Source organism: Chinchilla lanigera, unplaced genomic scaffold, assembly GCF_000276665.1.
Source record: "Chinchilla lanigera isolate Chin_1 unplaced genomic scaffold, ChiLan1.0 scaffold00073, whole genome shotgun sequence".
NCBI lineage: Eukaryota > Metazoa > Chordata > Mammalia > Rodentia > Chinchillidae > Chinchilla > Chinchilla lanigera.
In genome coordinates, this window is record NW_004955474.1 from 539,304 (window position 1) to 562,905 (window position 23,602).

General features: G+C 44.8%; 1 protein-coding gene across 4 annotated transcripts in view; it reads left to right on the top strand.

Annotated features, from left to right (window-relative positions):
- The window catches only part of Mthfd2l (methylenetetrahydrofolate dehydrogenase (NADP+ dependent) 2-like), a 107,984-nt gene extending 88,628 nt beyond the window's left edge, over positions 1-19,356 (top strand). For all 4 annotated transcript variants that reach the window (XM_005401304.2, XM_013502763.1, XM_013502764.1 and 1 more), the window contains one exon: positions 17,890-19,356. In XM_005401304.2, coding sequence (XP_005401361.1) covers positions 17,890-18,002 — 113 coding nt within the window. In that variant the 3' untranslated portion in view covers positions 18,003-19,356. The remainder of the gene's footprint in view (positions 1-17,889) is intronic.
- Positions 19,357-23,602: the final 4,246 nt, after the last annotated feature.

The window sequence follows — 23,602 nt, forward strand, 5'->3', positions numbered from 1 at the left end:
TCAGAGCCAGCCAAGTATGGACTGAAACCTCCACAAACTGTGACCTAAATAAAGCTTTTCTTCCTTAATTTTGGGTGTCCCTATCGAAAACTGGGTTAAATAACCCTCAGTTTTTGCAGGCTGATCAGGCCCCCAATCTCCCAAGCAAGTGGACAGTGAAGGCTTAAATACATGAGACAATGGAAATGATTTTAGGGCTCCAGGAGGGACTAACTCTCTTACAGCTTCAGTATTCTCTGAGTTTTAGCCAAGGACTTCTCGGGGTGGCCCATATTTATTTGGTTTTCAAACAAACGAGGAGGATACTTAAGAAAATGCAGGAATCTCGCAGGACCTTGGGAGAATTTTTCCAAGTAGTAAATTATGTCAGTCAGGAGAACTACCTTATCTTTAGGTTGGTATTTATTATACGAGTGTGGAGGCTGCAGCTACAGTCTTCTTGTAGTAATTGGGGTTGGAGCCAAACGTCTTTAGCTGTGGCCTTATCTTGTTAGACAAGGTACCTGAGCTTTAGACAACTCACAAGCAAAGCTGGAAAGCCAATTGGTTAATATTAAATCCTGCTCAGAGCCACTTTGTAATGGTCCCCAACAGTCCCAGCAATGAGAGAAAAGTAACCAAGACAGGCCTCTAACTTGAGGCAATCCTCCTGCCTCAGCCTCCAAGTGCTGGGATGCGCCACCATGCCCAGCCATATTTTGCACATTTTATACAGCTCTTCCCTTGGAGAGTGTTTCTGTGGTCTCAGATCATCTCTGTGCCTTATTTCTACTAAGAATGGGTTTGCTCCTCAAGCTATTTGGACAGTGTTTTTAAAATGCTCACTGGGGGCGGGCGTGTATGCTTCATGGTGCACACACACATGCTCTTCTGGTTGCGTGCCGCTCAATTTGGTGAAATCTGTCAAACCCAACTGTAGTTCTGTGTATCTGAGTAGATCATGAATGTTTTATGGGAGGAAGTGACAAGAGAAACAACACTGTAAGTCGAGCAGGAAGGAGAGCACTGAGCTGAGAAACTGAAGAGGTTACCTTCGGCGCGGCACTTTGGCCATTGGTGTTTCTGTTCCGTCACAGCAGTGACACTAGTGTCCCTTTGTCCTGGGATTCACTTTCCTGGTGCAGTCAACCAGGAAATGATCACTGAATTCTCTTAAATCATCTCAGGTAGAGGGGTGAGCACAGTGCAGTAAGATACCCACGAGATGAGGACCACCTTCCCGTAACCGTTACTGTAGCCTGTGGCTCTAACTGTTCTGTTTTCTTGTTACTGTATTAGCCTCGTACTGTGCCTAGTTTATACATGAAACTTGATCTTGGGTAGATGGGTACAGGAAAGAGCGTGCCATCCACAACTCCAGGACTGTCCTCACTTGCAGCTGTCCACTGGGGTCTCAGAACACGCGCCCCAGATGGGGCGACCATGCTATGAGGGCTCCTTTCAGCTTTGATGTTCAGTGAGTCCTGGACATGCAGTAGAATGCTATCAGATGATCTCATAAAAGCATAGAAACCCTGGAAGGAGGATCAGAGCTTTCTGCTTTCTTCATGAAGTACACCTCCGTGACTATTGGTATTTCTCCTGCCACCCTTGGCTAGGCAGAGGAGACCTGGTCAGTGAGGCCGTGACTCAGGCACCGAGGAGCAGCAGCACAGGTTCCGACAGGCTGCGTAGGTTGTTGTCAGGACTTCACCTGGGTGAGGGACAGTCGTCTACTGGAGAGCGAGGGACTTCAGCCTGGGCCCTGCCGCAGACTCACAGGGAGCCAAGGGGCGAGTGGCTGCTCTGTGCTTGTCAGCGCAAGTTTTACTCACTGTAACTGCTGCCAAGTCCGACAGAGTGGGTATGGGTGAGAGAAGACATGAAGACCCAGAGGTGAACAGCGGTGGCCGAGGCACTGGCTTCTTAGCAGAGGAAATTGGGCAGCCCCGGTACGGAAGAGCCCACTGATGGGAAAGATCCGTCAACCTAAGGGGGCTGAGCAGGGGTGCTGAGCACGATGGTGTCCCACAGGAAGTGGCGCTGTGTGGAACTTCCCACTTTGGGGGCTCACAGAGAAACCCACGACACCATGTGAGGGCGCAGAGGGCAGCACACCAGGGGCAGCACGGTCAGGACCAGAGAAGCCGGCGTGGGAATGTGCTTGGTGCAGAAAAGTCACCGAGAGAAGACAAGCACCACACCGACTGTTCAAAGTCAAATAATTCAACCCCAGCGCTTCTGCACTTGAGGAAATGTTAGTGCGATTACTGCTTTCTGCTCCCTAATTATTTATAAACCATAGTAGGAGGGCTTTTAGTGTTTTGACGAACGTGTTCAAGGTCATTGCACAAGGGTCATTTCCCCCATTGATTATTAGGGTTGCTTTGGATTCTTGGCACAGGCACTTGTATGGTCTGACATTCCTGTGAAACTGTGTACTGCTATCTTTATGCCCAAAAAAGTACCACGAGATGAGTGTCGTGTGGCTCAGACTCACATCCAATGCCACAAGCAGCCCACAATTTATTACAACAGTTTCTTGGGGTCGGGGAGTTGTTGTTTTGTTTTCTTTTGTTTTGTTTTGTTTTGTGGCAGGATCTTGCTGCATACTCCAGGCTGGCCTCAAACTCTCAGTGATCCTCATGCCTCAACCTCCCAAATGCTGGGATTAAAGGTGTGTGCCACCATGCCTGGCTTTTCCCTATTATTACTGCAGTTCTATCCATGCAGGCATTTCAGTGTTGGAGGTATTGTTTGCTTGCCGATTTCTACAGACTCACATATGGGTGCCTTTTCTTCATATGGCTCCAAGTTGACCCTTTCCTGCAATTCCATGCCTCTCTGCGTCCTTTGAGGAACAGGTAGGGCCTTGACGTGTGCACTCCACGGAAGTGCTAGTTTGTTTCATCAGGGATCTTCAATCTGAGAACTCAAGTTAGTTTCGGCCTCTGAAGGATGCTTAGCATTCTCTTCAGTCACCTGAACAAACCACCCCACTCCAATTTAAGACATTGATAGAAGACACAACTTAAAAGCATCTTTCCCAAAATTATTTTTAGATCTAAGAATTGTTTCCATTACCAATAATCATGCCATGAACGGTATATTTGAGCATTTTGGATCTGCTCTACAGACTAAGGAGTTTTAACAGTGGGACTCATCTGCTTTTGCCTCCAATTTCTTTTCACCATTTGGTAGTGTCACTTTGGAAGAGGCTTCATACCTCCTGACAGGAAGCCTGTATTCTCGAAAGCTACACGCAGAGCTCACGTGGTATGGGCGGCCCAGGCCTGCTCCCCAGTAACAAGCTGGAGAGCAGTCTACACTGCTGCACCCCGAAGCTCGTAATTACACCGCTTTATAGCAGCAGTTCGCCAGGTGGATGTGGTCAGCTGCACAGTCTATTAATGATTTCCTCTGCTGCTACGCAGTCAGCACTGCTCACACTGGTGAATTCAGCCTCCCTCACCCTCACATCTGACACCCAGACGTTTCTATAATCCTTTGAAGCTTTAATGGCTTTGCCTCAGTTTTATGATGCATTCCACAGGGAGGGAGGTGGAGTGCAGAACCAGAATGTCTGCTTCCTACTGCCCCTCCCTTCTGCTGTCTTCTATCCCCACCACACCTCTCTCCGCTGCTGGCACCAAAACAAGGGGAGGATGCAGCTGCAGCAAAGCCTGAGACAGGGAGCAGGGAGCTGGGAAGAGGAAGGGCCGGTGCGAGTGGGGGCTCATGTCTAATAGCGATGCCCTCCCTGTGCCGTGGTAGAGAATCAGATCATAAATATAGAAACATGTCTAAGCACATCCCACTGCTGATGAAACTCACTTACCTCATACAGGTAAGAAGACCACATTTTGTGGAAAAGCTCTACCCCTCCAACACAACTAATATTATTATGAAGAGTTTTCTTTTTTGCTGTAGTTGCTTCCAGAGGTGGCATGTGTATGTGTTTTACATAGTTGGAGGATGTGTGCCTTGTGCATTGATGCCTTCATCAGCCATTTTTCATGCCAGCGGTATAGCACACAGTTATGTTCAGCGAATGTTATGATTTGCTTCACCTTTCTCTCCTATGCTTGGGTTGTTTCCATTTTCCCCAGAAGTATCAGGTTTGAGCGTAGGTTAAGCTGCCTGCCAAAGGGGACACTTAAACTCAGGATAGGTTCACATGCAGTTGAACAGTCGAGGGAAACAGGCAGATCTGTTCACTCTGGGTACTTTTTCACCCATCTTAATGTCTGTAATCTTTTACTAGAGTTTTCAGAACAAAGCACAGCAGCACGGACTCAACAGCAGAAGTCTACTTCTTACAGTTCTAGAGGGTAGAAGTCCAAGATCAGGGGACCAGCAGGGGTTAGTCCTTATCCTTTCTCCTTGACAGACAGATATCTGTCTTCTCCATCTTTGACTGTCTTTCTTCTACATGTGTCCATATCCACATTTCCTCTGCTTCTGATGACATGGCAATATTAGATTAGACCTGCCTACAATGACTTCATTGCAGTCTGTCTTCCTCTTTAATGACTCCGCCTACAAATACAGTCACACTCTGAGGTGCTGGGTCTAAGGACATCACCCTAGGAATTTGAGGAGGGCACAGTTTATCCCCTAACATTGTTCTACCTGTGCATGTGGTCCTCATCCACACAGCCGATGTGAAACAGCAGGAGAAGGAGGCTCTCCTTTAAGGAAATCAATCTGGGAGTTGCATGATCACTTGTGCTCTATCCTGTGGGCCTGAACGTGGTCAGATGTGGGAGTTAAAGGGATGTGGAATCCAAAGTTTAGAGACAGGAAGCCATTCTTGGGTGACAACCTACCCCATACATAAGGAAGTGAAGGCTACTCTCTTACTTGGGGGGACAAGGCTAATCTCTTACTTCTTATCCAATGTCTACACACCGTTCAGTTTAGCTGTTCTGCATTCATGCAGTTGTGATGACCTCAGAGGACAATCTTATCACTGTTTTCTGTCCAGTTGGCCTGGAAATGGGCTGCGCTTAGAAATTTATTTAGAAATTTAGAGTTGATAGATGCCCACTGTTGGAAGCCATACATTCGCTCTGGAAGTCAAAAGTACAGAGAGTTGCAATAAAGTCTGTATAAATACAGCCTCACCTGAATGTCTTCAGTCCTGACCCAACTCAGGTTATTGTTACATGTGCATGTAACAATACCTTTTGACCACTGGATTCAGTTTTTCAAATTACAGCATGGCTTTCGTTTTTCATATTTCTGTCTCCTCTGCACTTACTTTCAGTATCTCGATCACTGTTGATGTTTCTATCATAGCCCTGCCAGTTCCTCAATTTAGATGCATTCATGCTGTTTTCAGTTATTTGTTGAGCACCTGCTATGTGTTAGGCACTGTTACAGGCCCTTGTGACACAGCAGTGACCTAAATAGAGTGCTCACCCACAGATAGCTTACATGCTGGGAAGAGGAGACAGGCAATAAACACATGTGCCTACATACTACATGAGACTATGTTCCATGTTGCAGAGATAAAGCAAGCCAAGGGAGCTGAGAATGACGGGGTGGGGGTGCTACAAAGGGTGGTGGGGAAGACTCAGTGGTAACTTGAACACAGTAGGGAGAGAGCCACGTGGATGCAGAGGGGAGGAGCCTTCCAGCAAACAGCAGCCGTTGCAGAGACCTTGACAGGGAGTGTATTCAGTGGCTTTGATGAGCTGCAAGGGGAGATTGTAACTGAACCCAGTAAATTAAGGAGAGCATTGTAAGGGAAACATTAAAGAGGGAGCAGCTGAGGTGCCACATCATGAAGAGCTGCAGAGACTGTGGAAAATGATTTGGATTTTACTCTAAGTTCAATGCATAGCCCCTGGAGGATTTGGGCAAAGAAGCACCACATCACTTATATTTTAACAGGATCACTCTGGCTATTGAGTGGTGCACAAGCTTTGTAGAGGTGAGAGTGTAAATAGGGGTACCAGCTAAGAGGCTATTGTAATTATCCAGGTAAGAAATGATGGGGCGTGGACCAGCGTGGTAATGGGCGAAGGTTTTAAGAGGTGGTTAGATGGTAGATATAATTTAAAAGGAGAGTTGGGATGATTGGTTCCGTGATTACATATGAGAGCAGAAGAATGAAGTCTGACTGTAAGGGTTTTGGAGCAAGCAAGAGTACAAATGTCAGTTCTACAATCTTAAAGGATCGATGAATTTCAGTCAAATACGCATATTTAGGGTGGAGAGTGGGCAGCGGGGATGAATACACTCTGGTACATGGAGAAAACAGCAGATAAAGCTGAAGAGGGAAAAACGTAAAAGACCTTATATACTTTGTAATAGTTCCAGCAGTTTACCAAAGGAGGGAAGTACAATGCACATAGTTGTGGATGTGCTCCAAATAGCTGGAGCATTATCTAGCATTTTTTTTCAGAATCTCCACGGGGCAGGAAATCTTCCCCCAGAGGAACCATACAATCTGAGATTCTATCTGGTCAAAAAAAAACTTTCAAATTTCCAACCCCATAGTAAACATAAACACAGGAGAGAGTGTGGAATTATATAGAAACGCAGTATCATTCATCTAAGAAAATACTACACAGGAAACAAGCCCCCAGAGCAGTTTGTAAGGCGCTTGTATTTCTGTTATGTGTTACGTAGTTGTGGATTCGCTTGCACTCCTTTCTCTTTATCTTCTGTCTAAACTTTCATGAAAGACTGCTCTGGAGTCAGGCTGGCCTGGGTTTGAATCCTCACTCTGTCGCTTCAAACAATTATGATCTTAGGTAAATCGTTTCACCTCTCTGAGACTTGATTTTATCATCTGAAAAACTGAGATAATAATACCTACCTTAGAAAGTTGTTGTGAAGATTAAGTAAAATAATCACCTTCCCTGCGCTAATTAATGTATGTGAGGTGCTGCGCTTAATGGCTGGCAGAAGACAATGTTTGCTTGCATCTGTACTAGAAGTCTACAGCTTCACACTTCAGTCGCCACCGTGTTCCTCCTTAGTTTCCTGTCCCCAGCTTGCTTCGGCTTCTGTTTGTCCTCCACCCAGCTGCCCTGTGAATCAACTTTCAAGCATTCACGCTTACTCCTGTCTTCCCCAGACTCATCCAGCAAGTTTCATCTGCCTTTGAGATTGTCCTCAATACTGTACCACCATGTGTGTCGTTCCACTGAGCTGTTCCTCACTAACCTGCATGCTCTGGAATGCAAGCGTCGTGTCCACTTTTCTTTTGCCTCACCATGCCACAGAGGTCTCAGCCTCTGTATACCAGGGGCCCTTTGTACAAGTACCTTCTGCCCATCGGTCATGTCCCTAAATCTGTGATGTCACAGTAATTTTCCTAGAGGTGCCTTCATGGGAACCAAAGCTCCCACTGGATATAGCAGGAAATATAGTATTAATCTATCGGCTATGCAAAGTTTCAGGTTCAATCCCCAGTATACATAAGTGAACTGCAGCAGCCCACATCCGTGCCTGATACCCTCACTGATTGTCTCATTGATTTACCCAGCAAGACAGCACGTGAGTGGAGCTTGATGGTAGGTGCTGTTCCGGCCACAGGGTACACTTTCCGGATTATGTCAGAGTGAGTTTCTTTGGAAAGTGTTTTTGGTACTTCATAACTGGAGTGCCTTCTACCACATGGGCTAGGAAGAACGTGGTACCAGTTTCTCAGGAAACAGGATAGTTTGAAACTGCATCACTTTTACAGAGCTATTGATCTGTGATGTTGTAAAGAACTAAATTACCAGCTCAGCTTTCCGTGGGAATCATCTAGTTTGATGACACGATTGTGATGGGTCTGGCACACACTGTCAGCTTTCCACAGTAGATGAGCGCACATAGCCCCGAACTCCAGATTTAGTATATAGGAAGACTAACACTTCAGCTTACAACTAATCTGTGTCCATCACTGAAACAACTGATGAAAGCTCCAAAAGAAATTCTCTGGGAGAGACTGTTACTGGCCCTGTGGGCACAGGGTCCACACAGGCCACGTTATCAAAGACGTTGAACTGCTGATGGTCACTGTGAGACCCCCGCCATTAAGAGCTAACTGCTCCCTTGTTGCTTAAAAATTGACCAGGTGGCTATTGAAAAGTCGGGAAAGTGTATTTGACATAGAGTGGTCTGTAAAGAAGAGTTCAAATTGAGGCTCCAACAGTGCATCCACAGAAGCAAGAGTAGTGTCTGATCCCTGTGAGTTTCTGTCATTCTTACGGCACTGTTGTTATTGTTCCTCAGCATCCAGTGTTAAAATACAAGACCCTGCCAAGGAACGGAAGGAGGGAGGGAGGCGGGTGGGTAGACTGAGCCGTCCCATAGATACAGACTGGTGGGAAGTCCTTCTATTAGAGCTCACTGGCCTAATGAAGTCAACATAATGTGCATAGAAATGTAGGCCAGAGCCTTATGCTCTTTTATCCAATTGGGCAATAATTGAGAGAAAAATTTCACCTCACATCTGGGGTTGACCAAGGCAGACTCCTGAGATCAAGACCCTGCCAAGAGATTTGGAGGTTATCCCAACAGCCTGTCTGTCATAGATTGCCACTCTGAGCAGTGTTAAGTGGCTTAGGACACAGGGTTGGGGGGAAGAGAAAGGATTGGGGAAGGTGATAGAAAACGATCATGCTGGTTTTTTAAAGACCGTGTGAAATGGAGATAAGTTTTGTCATTTCCTCGGATGTCCGTAGAGTTACTAGAAATGCTCTAGCTGCGTTCTTACTCCCACCAGCCAGCATGGAAACAGGCAATGTAACTGTCACGCATGCTCATGGTCACCCTGGTAAGGGATAGAGTTTGCAGGAAGCAACGCCCGCTTTCGCCGGATGACTGATTTGCTGTTTGCTCCACTGAAGGTTTTCTATGCGATGTGTTTTTAGTTACTCACATCACAGATGCGGGAGCCAAGTATATGGAGGTTTGATTTGATTTGATATAAGAGCAAAAAGAAAGAACAGACCTTTGATAAAAGACTCTGCTCTGGAGTCAGGCTTACTCATGTTTGAATTCTATTTAGCTTTGTTGCTAAACCACAGAGCACTTTAGAAGCAGCAAGTGACGCTGTGAAAAGGAAGGAAGGGAAGGAGGGAGGGAGGCAGGTGGGCAGACTGAGCCATCCCATAGATACAGACTGGTAGGAAGTCCTTCTGATAGAGCTCACCGGCCTAATGAAGCCAACATAATGTGCATAGAAATGTAGGCCAGAGCCTTATGCTCTTTCATCCAATCGGGCAATAATCTTCTCCATCTCATTATTGCCCACCAGATGCCAGGACAGTGAACACCTTATCAGAGTACACATAGAAAACTAGTGGCAGCTCAGAAGTCAGACAGGATGATAAAGGCAGGAGGAAGCCCAGTCAACTGCCTGAGTCACCTGCTAAGGGACGCTCTGCTCTCCCTTACCCGCCTAAGCTCTCTTTTATGCCAGGCACCCGCGAAAGTGCAATGTCTTCCCTCTTACCTCCTGAGTCATCCTACTTCCCCAGACCTGTGCCATTCAGGTTTTTCTGGTTGTTATTCCTGTACTCATTTTCCTGAAGCCTGTCTCCCCTTCATTATGGTGGATATGTTTGCAAGGCCGAGCCTAAGTGGTTTGCATTTAGCAGCATGGGAAAACTCCCCGAGCATTTAATTTAGCCAATTACACATCTACACGGACAGACCAGAATCCATAGGTAAGGAGCAAGACAGTTTTGTTCTGCTGCTGTGACAGACACAGGTGTGGGGAAGCACCCCTCTCCTCTTTGGAAAAGGAATTTGGTTTCAAAAATTAGTTGAAAGAAGGAATTAAGATGTGTTATGTACATGTACCAAGTTTCCATAAGAAATGTAAACATTACGTATCACACACATGTACTCATAAGCTATAAATAAATAAATGTTTAAAAATTAGTTGTTACAGTGTCTGAAATCTGACACAGGACATAGAGTGACAGAGAATCAGTCAAAATAGAAAGAGGAAATAATACTAAGAACTTGAGCCCTTTTTAATCTTCTTCCCATACCCCAAAACAGATTTATAGAGCACAGTATATTATTTGTTTTGTTTTTTTTCTTTTCCCGGAATTGAGCTCACAAAACATTAGCAAAATTAATTGTTTGGATGCATTTGGAAATTTCACCTGGGGAAATTTGGAGTGGTTATATCATGTCTAGAGGTAGAATTTCACTTCCAAGAGTTAGAGAATGTTCCACACAAAGTGTTTTAGGTGAGAATCCAGATCGTTGAGTGTCAGGCCAGGGGAAGCAGGCACATAGTCTCCAGAGGAAGTGATGGCAGGGGACACAAATTGGGGATACACCACCATAGAGGTCAGGGCTCACAAGCTTTTTCTTTCTTCGTCGGTGTTAAAGGGCGTTTAGCATCCTTGTGCGTTGCTGGCAGCGTCCTCCGTGAGTCGTCTTTCCATATCCTGTGACCACAGGTCACCCGTGAATTTGTTTGAGGCACATTCATGGGCCAAGCACCTCCCTTTCCCATCACCCCTGTCATTGCGTCGGTTTACACAGGAAATAACCTTGGTTCCCTGCCTGTGGTTCTTCTGATACAGGAAAATGTTCTTCCATTTTTAAGAATCCTGGAAATGATGTCCACTGAGCCCACCTTCCTTTAGAAATCTGAAGCCAATTACAGAAAGCAAAGCGGTGCTGGTGGAGAGCAGGGGCCCGTAGGCGAGACCCGAGCTCCAGCTGGGGACATGTCTTGCGTACTCACCTCAGGACAGGCAGCAGCCTGAAACTTCATGAAAATGGAGGATGCCTTTCTCGTTGAATTTTCACCTAAAAACTTATTCATTAGTATCCACTTGTCTCTCAAATTTTTCTTTTGCCAAACTGGCCTTTCCTGAATATGTAAATGAGTTCATTCACAAAAGCCTGCGTTAGAAGCTTATTGGCTGTGAACACAGTCATGATGACATAGCCCCTCCTCTGCCCTCCCTGGGCCGCACTGGCTGCTTTGCGGCCCCTCCTCTTTCTCAGCTGTTTCCCCTGCGCACCGCTGTCCTCCTGGACTCTCAGATCCTCCTTCACATCGGAGTCGAGGTCAAGCCCACGCTGCCTTGCTCTTCTTTCCTGTCTGCTTCTTCCTTCTTTCCTTCCTCCTTCACCTTCTTTGGCCCATGGGGATCCTTCAGGTTTGGAAGATTTTTCATGACTCGCAGATCTTTCCCTGACCCCATATCTGGCGTCAGCTCCTTTGCTGCGCTCTCCTGAGATCCTGAATCTATCCTCACAGCTGTATCTCTCATTCCCCACTACCCACAGGACGGAGTCCCTTGGTTAAAGAAGTGTACAAACACAAAACACACAGGTTTCCAGTTTGCTTTCCCCCTGTCTCAGAATGTGTTTTCCCGATGTTAGCCACGCTTTACCCATGGCTCGCTCTTTCCAGTCCCAGCACGCTGGCCTTGTGACCCCGGCTCTGCCTCCCTCATCTCCTGCAGCCCTTCCCTTCCACTCGTTGGCCACTGGCCCTCCTGCGACATTTCCTAATTCAGGCTGCCTTCTACCAGTGGGGACTTCTTACCATCTTTACCCCAGTGTGTCCCCCACTGAGAACACCACCCTCTGTCACCCGTGGAAAAGCAGCAGAGCTGCGTCACACATGCACACAGTGCTCGGGCTCCAGTAGGTCCTCCAAAACAGTCACTGTGTAATAAGCATTTCATTTGTGGTAGGTATCATGCCGCAGCTCAATATTTTTTAGGGCATTGTATCTTCAGTGTGTCTCCCCAACTGGACTGTAAGCTACAAGACACAGTAACTAGGTCTCTCTTGCATTAGAAACACCTTCTGAATCTATCTGGGCTGGCTTGCAGCATGTATGGGAACAGCGATCATCAGATACAGGGTCAGGACGTAAGACAAGGCCAAGACGTTGCGCCACATGGTAGGTTCTAAGAGCTCTGGATGACTGTGGTACATAATTCGTATTTTATCCTGAAGACTGTGAAGATCCACCAAATGTTTATAAGCTGACATGATCAAATCTGTGCTTTAAAAAGTAACCGTGACTGTATGGCTGATACAGTATCCTGGGAGCCAAAGACATAGTCGATGATAAAAGTACTGGGTACACACTTCTCCTGACCCCGTATGCACACACACGTGCTTTGCAGTGGGACTTTGCTCTGTTCTAATCCTGAGCATTGGAATTTCAGCATGACCTTGAGCTGCGCTTTGAACAGTAAGACATTTGCACCTGCGATGCAAGTAGAGTTGGGAAAACCATTTGCACGGCGAGGACTGCCTGGGACTTTGCTGGAACCGGAGGCCACTGTGTAAGGCAGCCTCACTGCAGCAGCGAATCTCAACCATCTGTAAACCTCCTCCGGCTCAGTTGTGTGTACAACACTGCTCTCCTCCCCTCGGCTGGAAATGCCTCTGACCTAGCCAGTGATCTCAGCGGGGCACACCAGAGCCCTGAAGTGGGGGAGGCCAGGGTCTTTAAGCGCATTTCACAGGGGAGCCCCACACACTCTGTGTCTGCACATGGAAACACTGTGTGTTTCACAGACTCGTGGGTAAGCAGTCACCTCAGCCTGGGGGTTAACGAAGTATGCCACGTCTATGCTAGATGTGGGCGGGAAGAACGTATGTTTGCCGGGATGGCGTGGTAGAGAACAGTGCAGGCAAAGCAGACTGCAGCATTCTAAGTCCCACACAGCCACACAGCGCTGCCCAGGGAGCCCGTGTGAGGGACACCATGGTCTGGTGTACAAAGGGGTCACCCAAATAAGTTCTCTCGGGAACTGACTGCCTTTACTCACACCTACTTTAAACCTCATCAAGCCATTTCCCTCTAAGCCTCACCCACCCAGCACGAGCTCCACATAGGCGATAGGATTTAATGGGTGTTTTCCTTGCCTGGACCGTCAACTTCAGTAACTCTAAAATGGTGAAGACCTGATGGAATTGAACCCAGCTCTGATTCCCCCGTGTGTTCATTCGCCTCTTAGGCGAGAACCAGGAACATTACCTGGTTCTCAGGTGTGCAGAAGCAACGCTACTTCCTTTAAACTGGCGCATCTACTCCTGACCCCAGAGCCCTCAGTAAATAAATCTCTAAAGGAAAATACTGCCCTATCACGCTTCTCTGTTTCTGTCCAGTGAAGCATAGAGAGTCCTTTCTCCCACACATAATAGGATTAATCTTTATAAGCATCATCTTCATAAGCAGGGCAAACCCTCTCTGCCCTGTGGGAAAGATCAGCCAGTGAGGTTGTTCTGGTGAATTAATGCTTGTTACCATCCTCCCTTTTCCACACGACTGAAGAAGGTATTTTGTAGAGCATCAAGCAGGAATTGAATTGAAGTCTTCCTCCCATAACTAATTTTACCTCTTCACCACCTCTGGTACTCCATAAGTGCATCACTTAGGAGAGTCTTGAAGGGATTATGTGAAAGCATTCGACTACAGAATTTTTATTTCTTTTCCCTAAATACAGGGTCTGCTGTGTTGTCCAGCTTGACCTGGGCTCAAGTGATTCCCCTGCTTCAGTCTCCCATGTAACTGGGACTACAAATGTGCACCACCACTCCTGGCTGAGGATTCTTTTAAGCTTTGGCACCTTCACTAACTAGCATTTGCTAACAATTAACTTTTTTGAAAAATCCCTTACCAGTACTTCCATATCCTCATTTTATATAAAAAGATAATACATGAACACTAACCCGCGGCACATAAACTTAAAAGTTTTCTCAGACATAGAGCCTCAGAAAATTAAATCAAAAGGAACAGAGAAGAGCTGGGGGTGTAGCTCAGTGGGAGAGAACTTGCCTAGTATTTGCAAGGCCCTGGGTTCAATCCCCAGTACTGCAAAAACAAGAAAAGGAGGGAAGGAGAAAAAGGAAGACCTAACAATATTCATCACCTGATGAAATACATCACGATCTGCCTCTCGTGACCGCGAATGAACTTTGTGTCCATATTTATGCACTCGATTTCAAATGTAAAACTCTAGAAATAATGACTTGGGGAAGCAGCTGTGCTTGCAGGGATGCTATAGTCTTCTGCCTGCTGAATGATGCTCAGGACTCTGCCATTGCTCCTGGACGCTTGTGAACCAGAGCCAGAGCACCCCCAGCCCCAGCCAGCCAAAGCCCTGTCCCAGCTCCGTCTGATCCTGCGCAGAGTGATGAGCAGGACGGTGTGTGCGTTGGTTTCCACTAGAACAGCGGTGTGTGTGTTGGTTTCCACTAGGACAGTGTACAGAAACACAGATGCTGAGCTCAAGATTTTAGACAAGTGCTACTTTGTGCAACGGCTCATTTCCATCCCCTTGTCCTCCAACCAAACTTTGCCTTTTGAGCATGAATGCAATAGTAAACATGTAAGAGAAACATAACATGGAAGAGCAGGGTCATGTTCTCTGCAAACCAGTGGTTTTTCTGAGCTAACACCCAAGGAGTTTAGCCATAAGGAGTATAGCCACACAGGCCATTAAGCCCGCTGTGTAACTGGAGTGCCAGCAGCAACTCAGAGCTGCTGAGCTGTGAGCAACCATCGTGAACACGTAGGGAAAGCGGTTTATTAGAACAGCCTCTCTCAGATCTTCTTTCAGAAGCTCCTCCTAACCCTATGAAAAAACTAAGTTAATTTCTGGCATGTGAGCTATTTTGGGGGGTCTTCTTGTTCAGGTCATGCTCATCCAGCTTTACAGAGATGGGGTGACATTACAAAATCCTAGCATCTTTCAAAGCTGGCTGTGAACTATGCCTCTGTCAGTGGAAGAGTAGTAAGTCACATAGCATCAGTAAGCCATACTTTTCTCACATACTAAAATAAGTAATAATTAAATTATTCAAATAAGGTAGATAAAGCCCAGCTTAGTAAATGAAAAACAAAACAAAACCTGTATTCCCAGCTACTCCAGAGACTGCGCAGGAGGATCACTTGGGCCCACAAGTTCATGATCAGCCTGGGAAAAACAAATAAAAGTTATAATGTATATAAAGTTCTTCTCTACTAATAGTCATTCCACTAGCAGTGGGTGTGGTTGTTTGCTATTTTTGCATATACAAATAACACCCCAGGCACTTTACCTTTCAAAGTTGAAAAACTATATAACAACATCTATATACACACAATGGATCCCTTGGTATAACTAATTTTATTCTACTCTTTGATTTAGAAATAACACATTTTGGTTTTGATTGAAAATTAAGTTTTTATGCTTGATTCCCAATTTAGCATATTATTGAGTGGTATTTTATTTTTATGTATAATGTTTCAAAGTCACTACTTTACAGATATATGACTTTATATACTATTAGTGTAAACGGAAGTGGTATGTTTCTTCAAAGCCCCTGTGTGCGTTTTAAAGGCATGGTGTCTCCAGTGTTTAGGAAAAGGTCCTCAACGTATTGCTCATGCTGCAGGGCCTGCTTACTACAAAGGGGAAAATACTGTTTCTCCCCACAAGCAAAACGAAGAGCTTCAGTTATGCAGTAAGTTAGCTTGGAAACACCAGAATCGTTTATTACCAGTCAAAGTCAGGAGCACATTTCTGCAAATTAGTTCCAGATTCTAAGTAAGGGCTGTTTCATTTACATTTTGGAGTGCCTCAGGTGGGTGGGCAGAGGCACGAAGACTGGAACTCCAGCTGCAGACAGGTGAGGAAGCGGAGTGCAGCAGGTTTCTTTCTGTCGTGGAGGAGGACGGCATTACCAGAGACACAGGTGTGGATGCCTGAATTCAACATGGGAGGCAAGGGTGTTTGAGAAAAACCACAGACAGTTTGCATTCTGTTGGATTTTAAAGAATACTAAGGCTTTTCTTTTTTGAATAAGATGGACGAATATTCCAGGTAGAAAGAAGAGCTAAGGCAAAGGAAACGAGCGGTGAAATTTATAGCTATGTGTAGGATAGCTGTTCATCATCGAATATTCCCGAGGAGATTGTGCTGGATGGAAGGAGGGCCCAGGAAAGGATCTGCTGATGTAGAGAGAGGCTTTCTGGGAAACAGAAATATTACCGTCCAACTCAGCATTCTTGATTCTTCGTACATGCTACATTAGCGTTTCCTGTTGCTATAAAGAATAGCTGAGGCTGGGTAATTTGTTAAGAAAAGAGGTATTTAGCTCACAGTCCTGGAGGTCTGAGAGCTGGGCTCCAGGCAGGGCCTTGTGGATACTGTGGCCATGGTGGGATACACCGCAGAGGGTCACGGGGCAAGACAGGAAGCCAAGTGTGGGGAGGGGTAACCCCCTGCTCTGTGACAACACAGGTTCACAGAAACTACCCCCGGCCTCCGAGGTCTGGGTTCATCTCCCCGGTGATACAATTATGTCCCACTAAGGTTCACCTCTTAAAGGTTTCACCACCTCTTGGTGCTGCCGTCTTGGAGACCACACGCCTCACGCGTGAAACCTGTGTGCACACTCCCACTGTGTCCTCACTGGAGCACATACCACTGAGGGGAGCACAGCACACCAGCTCAGTTGCTGTGTGTATGACACAGTCAACGTTTATTTGGACTTCGCTTCAGGTCAAATGATATTATTCCGTTGCTTTCCTATGATTTACAAAATACCCTAATGCACTATTCCCTTCAAATCAGTTACATTTTCCAACCCTTCTTTCAAGAGGGCAACACAAATTATACAAAAATAGTACAAGATCCAGAACACTCTGGGCATGGATTCCTGTAGAAGCATGGACGAGCAAACTTGCCCAAGAGAATACATCTAAGTAGCATGCAGCAAATGATGTCAGATGCCGCATTCAGAAGTATTGTCCATGCTGCGTTAAGTGCTGAGCAGTTATCTGAACGGTTTCAGTGCTCTGGTTCATGAGAAGAAGCACAGAAACATCAAGTTCCTGAAAGCACAAAGCCTTCACCTTTGGTACTGTGGATGTGAAAACATTCTTCAAACTGGCTCCAAGTTATCTCCCACTTCCTTACAAGCTGTTCACTGGATAAAGTCCTCGTACCTTTGAATAGGACTGGGTATATGCCCAGCAATGCAACTATATCTGATGTTTTTATTAGATTTCCACTGGAATGTATTTGTCTACACACAAGAAGATGTTGTTCTGACAGGAATAATTCAATGTAATGAACAGCATGTACCCAACAGTTTATGTCCTGCTTCCTCTTCGTGACCAAAATCATACCTTTTACAAGGGGCTGACTGGAATGGCAGGTAACTAACTGGGTCACTGAACTGAGCAGAAATAGAACTGACAGTCTTGGTCTCACTGTGTGCTTTCTGTACCTTAGATATCATGACACAGGCATGTTTGAGTGGGTGCGTGCATGCATGAGTGTGTGTGTGTTTATTTATTTTCTTTTTGAGACAGGGTCTCACTATGCAGTTCAGGCTGGCCTTGAGCTCACTTTGTAGCCCAGGCTGGTCTCGAACTTGCAACAATCCTCCTGCCTCAGCCTCCCGAGTGATGGAATTACGCATGCGCCACCACGCCCAGCATGTGTGTTTATTATAGCCCCCTTTATTCTGAAAATGACTGAAAGTTGTTAGAATTGTGTGTGTAATGCAGAACAGCCCATAGCAGTAGTGGCGAACATATGTTTTTCTTTTAAGACAACAGATATTAATATATGCCTTGTTTTCTCTAAACTAAAACCCCAGTATTCAGGTTTAATTGCAGTGTTGGCACTTTGCGATAAATATATGGGCTTGGGGTTGCAGTTTGAGCACTCATCTCTACATGGTTAGCCATCACAACATAATTTTGAGCAGCCCTGTATCTTTTCATAGTAGCCTAAGTTAAGGTGGTATTATAAAATGTTAACTAATAAATAAAAACAAGAATTTAAGGAGCGAGGGATTGTAGATCCGCGGTGCAGTACTTGCCTAGCACATGTGAGGAGGCAGCAACGTGTGTAAACATGAAATTGTCATGCACACTCAGAAGTAAGCACTATTTTCTGTTTCCTCTCTCAGCTGTGAGGAAGAAAGCCAGCTTTATCACTCCGGTCCCGGGCGGTGTGGGCCCCGTGACGGTGGCGATGCTTCTGAGGAACACCCTTCTGGCAGCTCAGAAAGTCATTTACTAGAGCACAGGGAAGAATAAAGTGGCTCGGGAGGTCAGACTGGTCACTGATCTGGCAAACAGCAAAGACCTTTCTATGTCACTACAGAGCTATTTATTTCTATATTGTCTTTATTTTCTTCATGAATGGAATCATCGTGGAAGAGGTGGTTCGCACAGTTTTATGCATTTGCTGTTAACAGATTTGGAATTTTCCGTAAAACCAGAACAATTTGAATGAAAAATTTTTTAATCGTTTTATGGGTGTTTGTTCATAATGTTAAAACAACAATGGGTTCATAGTAAATACATTTCTGATATAATGAGATAGCACACATACTATGTTTTAACAAATGTTGAATCAGCCAAATGTGCACCATGTAAAATGTAATTTAGGTTTTACCCTAAGTGGGCTTGGTTGATAGAGTCCATGTTTTATGTCAGATACTTGCTAAAGGAAAGATGGAATAGTAAACTAAGTCTTGATCGTAGATAACTCACAGATGCAACCAACAGTGAATGCAAATGCACTTCACTCTGTACATGGCAAAGACAGCCATCCTAATGAGAAGTGATATTCTATTGAAGGAAAGAAAAATATCCAAGGTAGGTGAAAGACCCAATGCCATCGGGAAAGTAGGGATTCTGTCACAGCCTGAAGGACCGTTCCCATGGTAACACACGTGAAGACTGTGTCAGGTTTAGATTTCTTTCTTGTTCTAAGAAAGTATTTGGGCAGTAGCCTCACTGAAGAATAATGGAAAAATCCAAAACACGTACAAAATAAACCTAACGTTGTGTTTTCGCACCAACATCAAGAAACTTGGTACAGCATGAGGGAGGGTGCCCCTAACGGACGGCAACTGAAAGGTTTGTTCCCAAAGTCAGAAATCTAGTAGGAAGGCCTAGTACTCTCAGTGTGCTGAAACTACATCTTAGGACACAGCTGAAAATCTGCAGCTGTGTGTGCACAGTTCGTTCCTGTTCTCTTATGGCATCTGGTTCTCAAAAGAAATATGGGCTGTCTAGCACAATTTATTTTATTTATTTATTTATTTATTTATTTTTTCCAGTACCGGGAATCGAACTCACGACCTCGCACTTGCCAGGCAGGTGCTGTGCCGCTGAGCTAAATCCCCAGCCCCTAGCACAATTTAAATTAGGAAATACATGTGCACAGTACTTGAAGGCTACCTTGAGACTACTAGAACGGTATAACTGGTATTTATTTCTCATGCACAAGCCCCAGTATGTTCATGAATTAATAATGATTCTTAATGTGTGTTGGTATCACTGTGTACTCTTGATCATTTTGTGAAAATAGATTAGACGTTTAAAATTAACATTTCAACTACAGAATAAAGCAATTTGAAAAAGGATCTCTGTTGTCTCTCTTTTTAAAGATAGCTGTAAATTTTTGTTGTTGTTGCTCATAATTTGTGACCTGCATGCTAAAATAAGAAAAGGAAGAAGTTTCCCAAACATGAAAGGAAGGATACTATAACAGATTCCACAGTCAGTCCAGACAAATCTTTGTCCAGTAATCCTGTCAGAAATTTAAATCCAAAGTTCACAAGCACATATTTCAGAAGGGGCCTCTTTAAGTTTTAAGGGCCCTTAACTCCCCCATGAAATGTGACCAAAAATACATACATAGGAAAAAATATGAAGACTGTAGTTTTGAGCCCTCACCATGGTGCAAGAGGGATTATTCTGAAATAATATTTAGGACTCAGCCTTTCCAGAGACTAAGTAAGTACTGTAAAAGAAAAATTCTAACAACTGCTTCAAACCATAAGGGAAACTTTATTCAAGACAATTGCAATGGAGTGGGAACCAGAGAGGAGAAATGCACTTCACTCTGTACACGGCAAAGACGGCTGGAGATTCTGAGCCCTGAACGGGGGGTATGGGAAGGTCAGTGAGCAGGAAAATACTAGAGGACCTCAGTTGGATACCAGGGGTTGGGCAGTTCTTACTAAGCTGACTCATTGGTATTTTGATAATAACGGGCTACAGACTAAGATATTAACGGGATGAGGAATTTGATCAGATACCAGGGTGCCGGGCAGGGTGGGGGTCCAACAATTGCTTTAGCAGGATGACTGTCTTCCAAAGTCAAGCTCAGTGGGATAAGGTCAAGGCTACTGAGAGGGCGCTCCTGAGGTGCCCCACTATAGTTTGGAGAAAGAAGTCTTTGTCAGCACAGAAAAGAGACAAAGTCACTTCTTTGGTACCATGATTATATATGGAGTCCATTAAACACTGCAAGCAACGGCTTTGTGGAGGAGCTTGGGCATGTATGTCCTGTGTTGTGTCTGGGAATAATCTAGGAAGAGGGTCCCAAAAAAGAACAGGAGTCCAACAATAACAGGAGGATGGTAAGCTGAGAAATACGAAAGCAACGGATGTCACTGCTGCTCAGAGAAAGCTAAAAGGTGTGAGTGGCAAAGTGCTGGAAATGCAGCTGGATTAACATGAAAATAGATTTGTGGAAAACAAGGAAGACCAGAACGCAGATCATACTTAGTGACGGTGAGGACTGCGGGGAGAGGCCGGGACAGGCCGCCACTGATTAACGAACGTAAGGAGCTGTAAGTGGGTGTGGACTTTGGAGAAGAGATGAGATGTTCGGACAAATTGAGTTAGAGGTGATGACAAAATATGCAAATAAAATCAGAAGTAATATCAGTCCCGGAAAAGGATTGGCATTCATGGCCTGTGGTGAAAATCTGGGATTCATCAGCACATGTCAGCCACTGAGTCCCTGCCCTGTCTGGGCACCGCACGTTGACACATGATGTCTGTCTGCACTCTCCAAGGAGCGTCCTCTAGCCTGGCCGGAGCACCTCTTGTGGGTTAAGTGCTTCCCTTTCTTTTCCCTCTTTTTGGCAGGCAGGGTCTTTTACTTGATTAATGATCTCCGCCTGATAGGTGAGGAAACTGGCCCTCTGGGTTATTAAAAAGTCACAGCCAAGGCCAGATGGATGGTAAAGCTAGAGTCAGATTTACAGTAAGATCTGTGGAGGTGACTGGAGTCGGGGCCCATGTTCTCACTACCTCACACCACTGCCTTTGATGAGCTGTCCCCCTAAAGTCCTTTATCCTACAGGACGGGCACCATCCTAGAGAGGACAGAGTGGGCCTCTGGTGTAGGCCTCACAGGGGGAGCAGCAGCGGAATGATTTGGAGCTGTTATGTGGCCTAAACCTTAAGCCAAAGTGGTGGATGAGTTTCCATACGTCGTGGCCTAGGTGGACACGGTGGGGAAGCATCTCAAATGGCAGTCGCTCTCCGTGCTCAGCCCTGATGTGAGAGCAAACACAATCTACTTCTTCAGTTTCTTGTAATAAAATTTATTTACTGCTTGACTTTAGAGATAATGAAAGGGACTTCAACCCATACCCCAACTCTTACCAAAAGACAGCTGGGGAAAGGAAAGTGTACCTGAGTAGGAGTCTAGGATGGCATTGAAGTCCAGACTCTGAGTCATGTTTTTATTGACAGCTAAGTTAGGTAGAAATAGTATAGGCAGTCAGACAATTAGGCCTTCCAGGGAGCCAGTGCAGAGGATGAGAATGCATTACAACTGCGGCTGGAGGTGCATCCATTAAAGGCCAGGTCTCAAGATAAAGACAAAATGATCAGGCCTGCATGCCTCCCCAGAGGATAAGCAATATACTATAATTGGTATCACCTGAGTCCAATAAAGTCTAGCTAGACATCCATCACCCAAGTGGGTGACCAGAACCTCCTGACTCATCTCTTCCAAAAAAGGTCCTTGCTCTTCCCATGAACACTTGCCACACAATCTGCTTCCCCACGGGGTCAACATTACCTAAGCAGCTATACTTATCATCTCATTGGCTGAGTATACTTTTGTCCCACGTTGTACCTACCTCATGATTTTGCTGTATAAAACTTCCTTTGAGCAGTGGGCTCCCTGACAGCCCACTCAGGTCTCCTCCTGTCTCTCAGAAGCTGTCTCTCCCTTAATAAAATTTCCTACTCTTAACCTCTGTTGTTTCTTAAAATTGACTCTTTGATTTTAGAGAACACAAACTCAACCTATCAGACATGTTAGAGTTACAATATTTCCCTTCTATCATTTAGAGGTCCTAAATCAATTTGGCAAATCATGTAACTCTTTCCCTTTTTTTTCTTTTTGGTGGTATTAGAGATTGAACCCAGGGTCTCACACATGCTAAGCAAGAGCTTTATCACCAAGCTACATGCCAGCCCCTACTCTACTCTGTTGAGCTTTCATATTCAATTTGTCACCTAAAAAGACAAATAAGGCCAATTATTTATTTATCTATTCATTCAAGACAAATTCATTACTTACTCTATGTCAGGCTCTGGATTTATTTGGGCCAGGATTACTAAAGAAAGAATTGAGATGTAAATAAAAATCTATAGTCTAATGGGCTATGTTAGCTGCAGTTAATTGTTATTACAAAGGGGATCATTATACTTCCATCTCCCAGCCTTAGAAATAAAGACGTTGGGGCTGCAGAGGGCACAGGAAATGCTTCAAGGAATCAGCGACTGGGAACTCATCTTATTAACAAACTTTTGCACAGCAAAAGAAATCACCAAGGAGAATGAAAAGACAACCCGCAGAGCGGGAAAACATTTTAGCCAATTGTTCCTCAGACAAAAGACTTCTATCTAGAACATATAAAGAACTGAAAAAAAATCAGCCCCCCCCAATTCAAAAATCCAATCAAAATATGGGCATCTGAGGTGAATACACACTTCTCAGATGAAGAAATACAAATGGCAAATAAATATATGAAAAAATGTTCAACATTACTGGTCACTTGAGAGATGCAAGTTAAAACAACACTGAGATTCCATCTCACCCCAGAAGGAATGGCTATCATCAAGAAATCAACCAATAAGAAATGATGGTAAAGGGGCTGGGGATTTAGCTCAGTGGCATAGTGCCTGTCTGACAAGCACAAGATTGTGAGTTTGATTCCTGGTACCGGAAACCCCCCCCCAAAAAAAAGAAAAAAAAAGAAATGATGGTGAAGCTATGGGGAAAAAGGAGCCCTTTTGCACTATTGGTAGAAGTATAGACTGGTACAACTACTGTGGAAATCAGTGTGGAGATTCCTCAAATAACTAGGATTAGAGGTCCCATTTGGCCCAGCTATTCCCCTTCTGGATATCCTCCTAGAAGAATTAAAAATGTTGTACCACAGCGATATATGTGCACCCATGTTTATAGCAGCATAATCTGTAATAGCTAAATCTTGGAAACAACCCAAATGCCTATCAACCAAGGGATGGATAAAAAATATGTGGGTTTTTTTTTTATAAAATGGAGAAATACTCATCCATAAAGAAGGATAAACTGGAGACTTTTATAAGTAAGTGGATGCAACTATATACCATACTCGTAAGTGAAATAAATCAGACTCACATGAATAGACATCATATTGTCTCTCTGGTGTGAGAAACTGAAAGAGTAAATAAAGTCTAAAATGTACAATAGATATTATGAAATGGGAAGAAATTGTTTAAAAGGAAAAAAGGCACTAGGGTGAGTAAAAGGGGGAAGGATGGAAGGGAAAATGAAAAAAAATGCAAGTCAATTATACTACTAGTGTCTCCTAG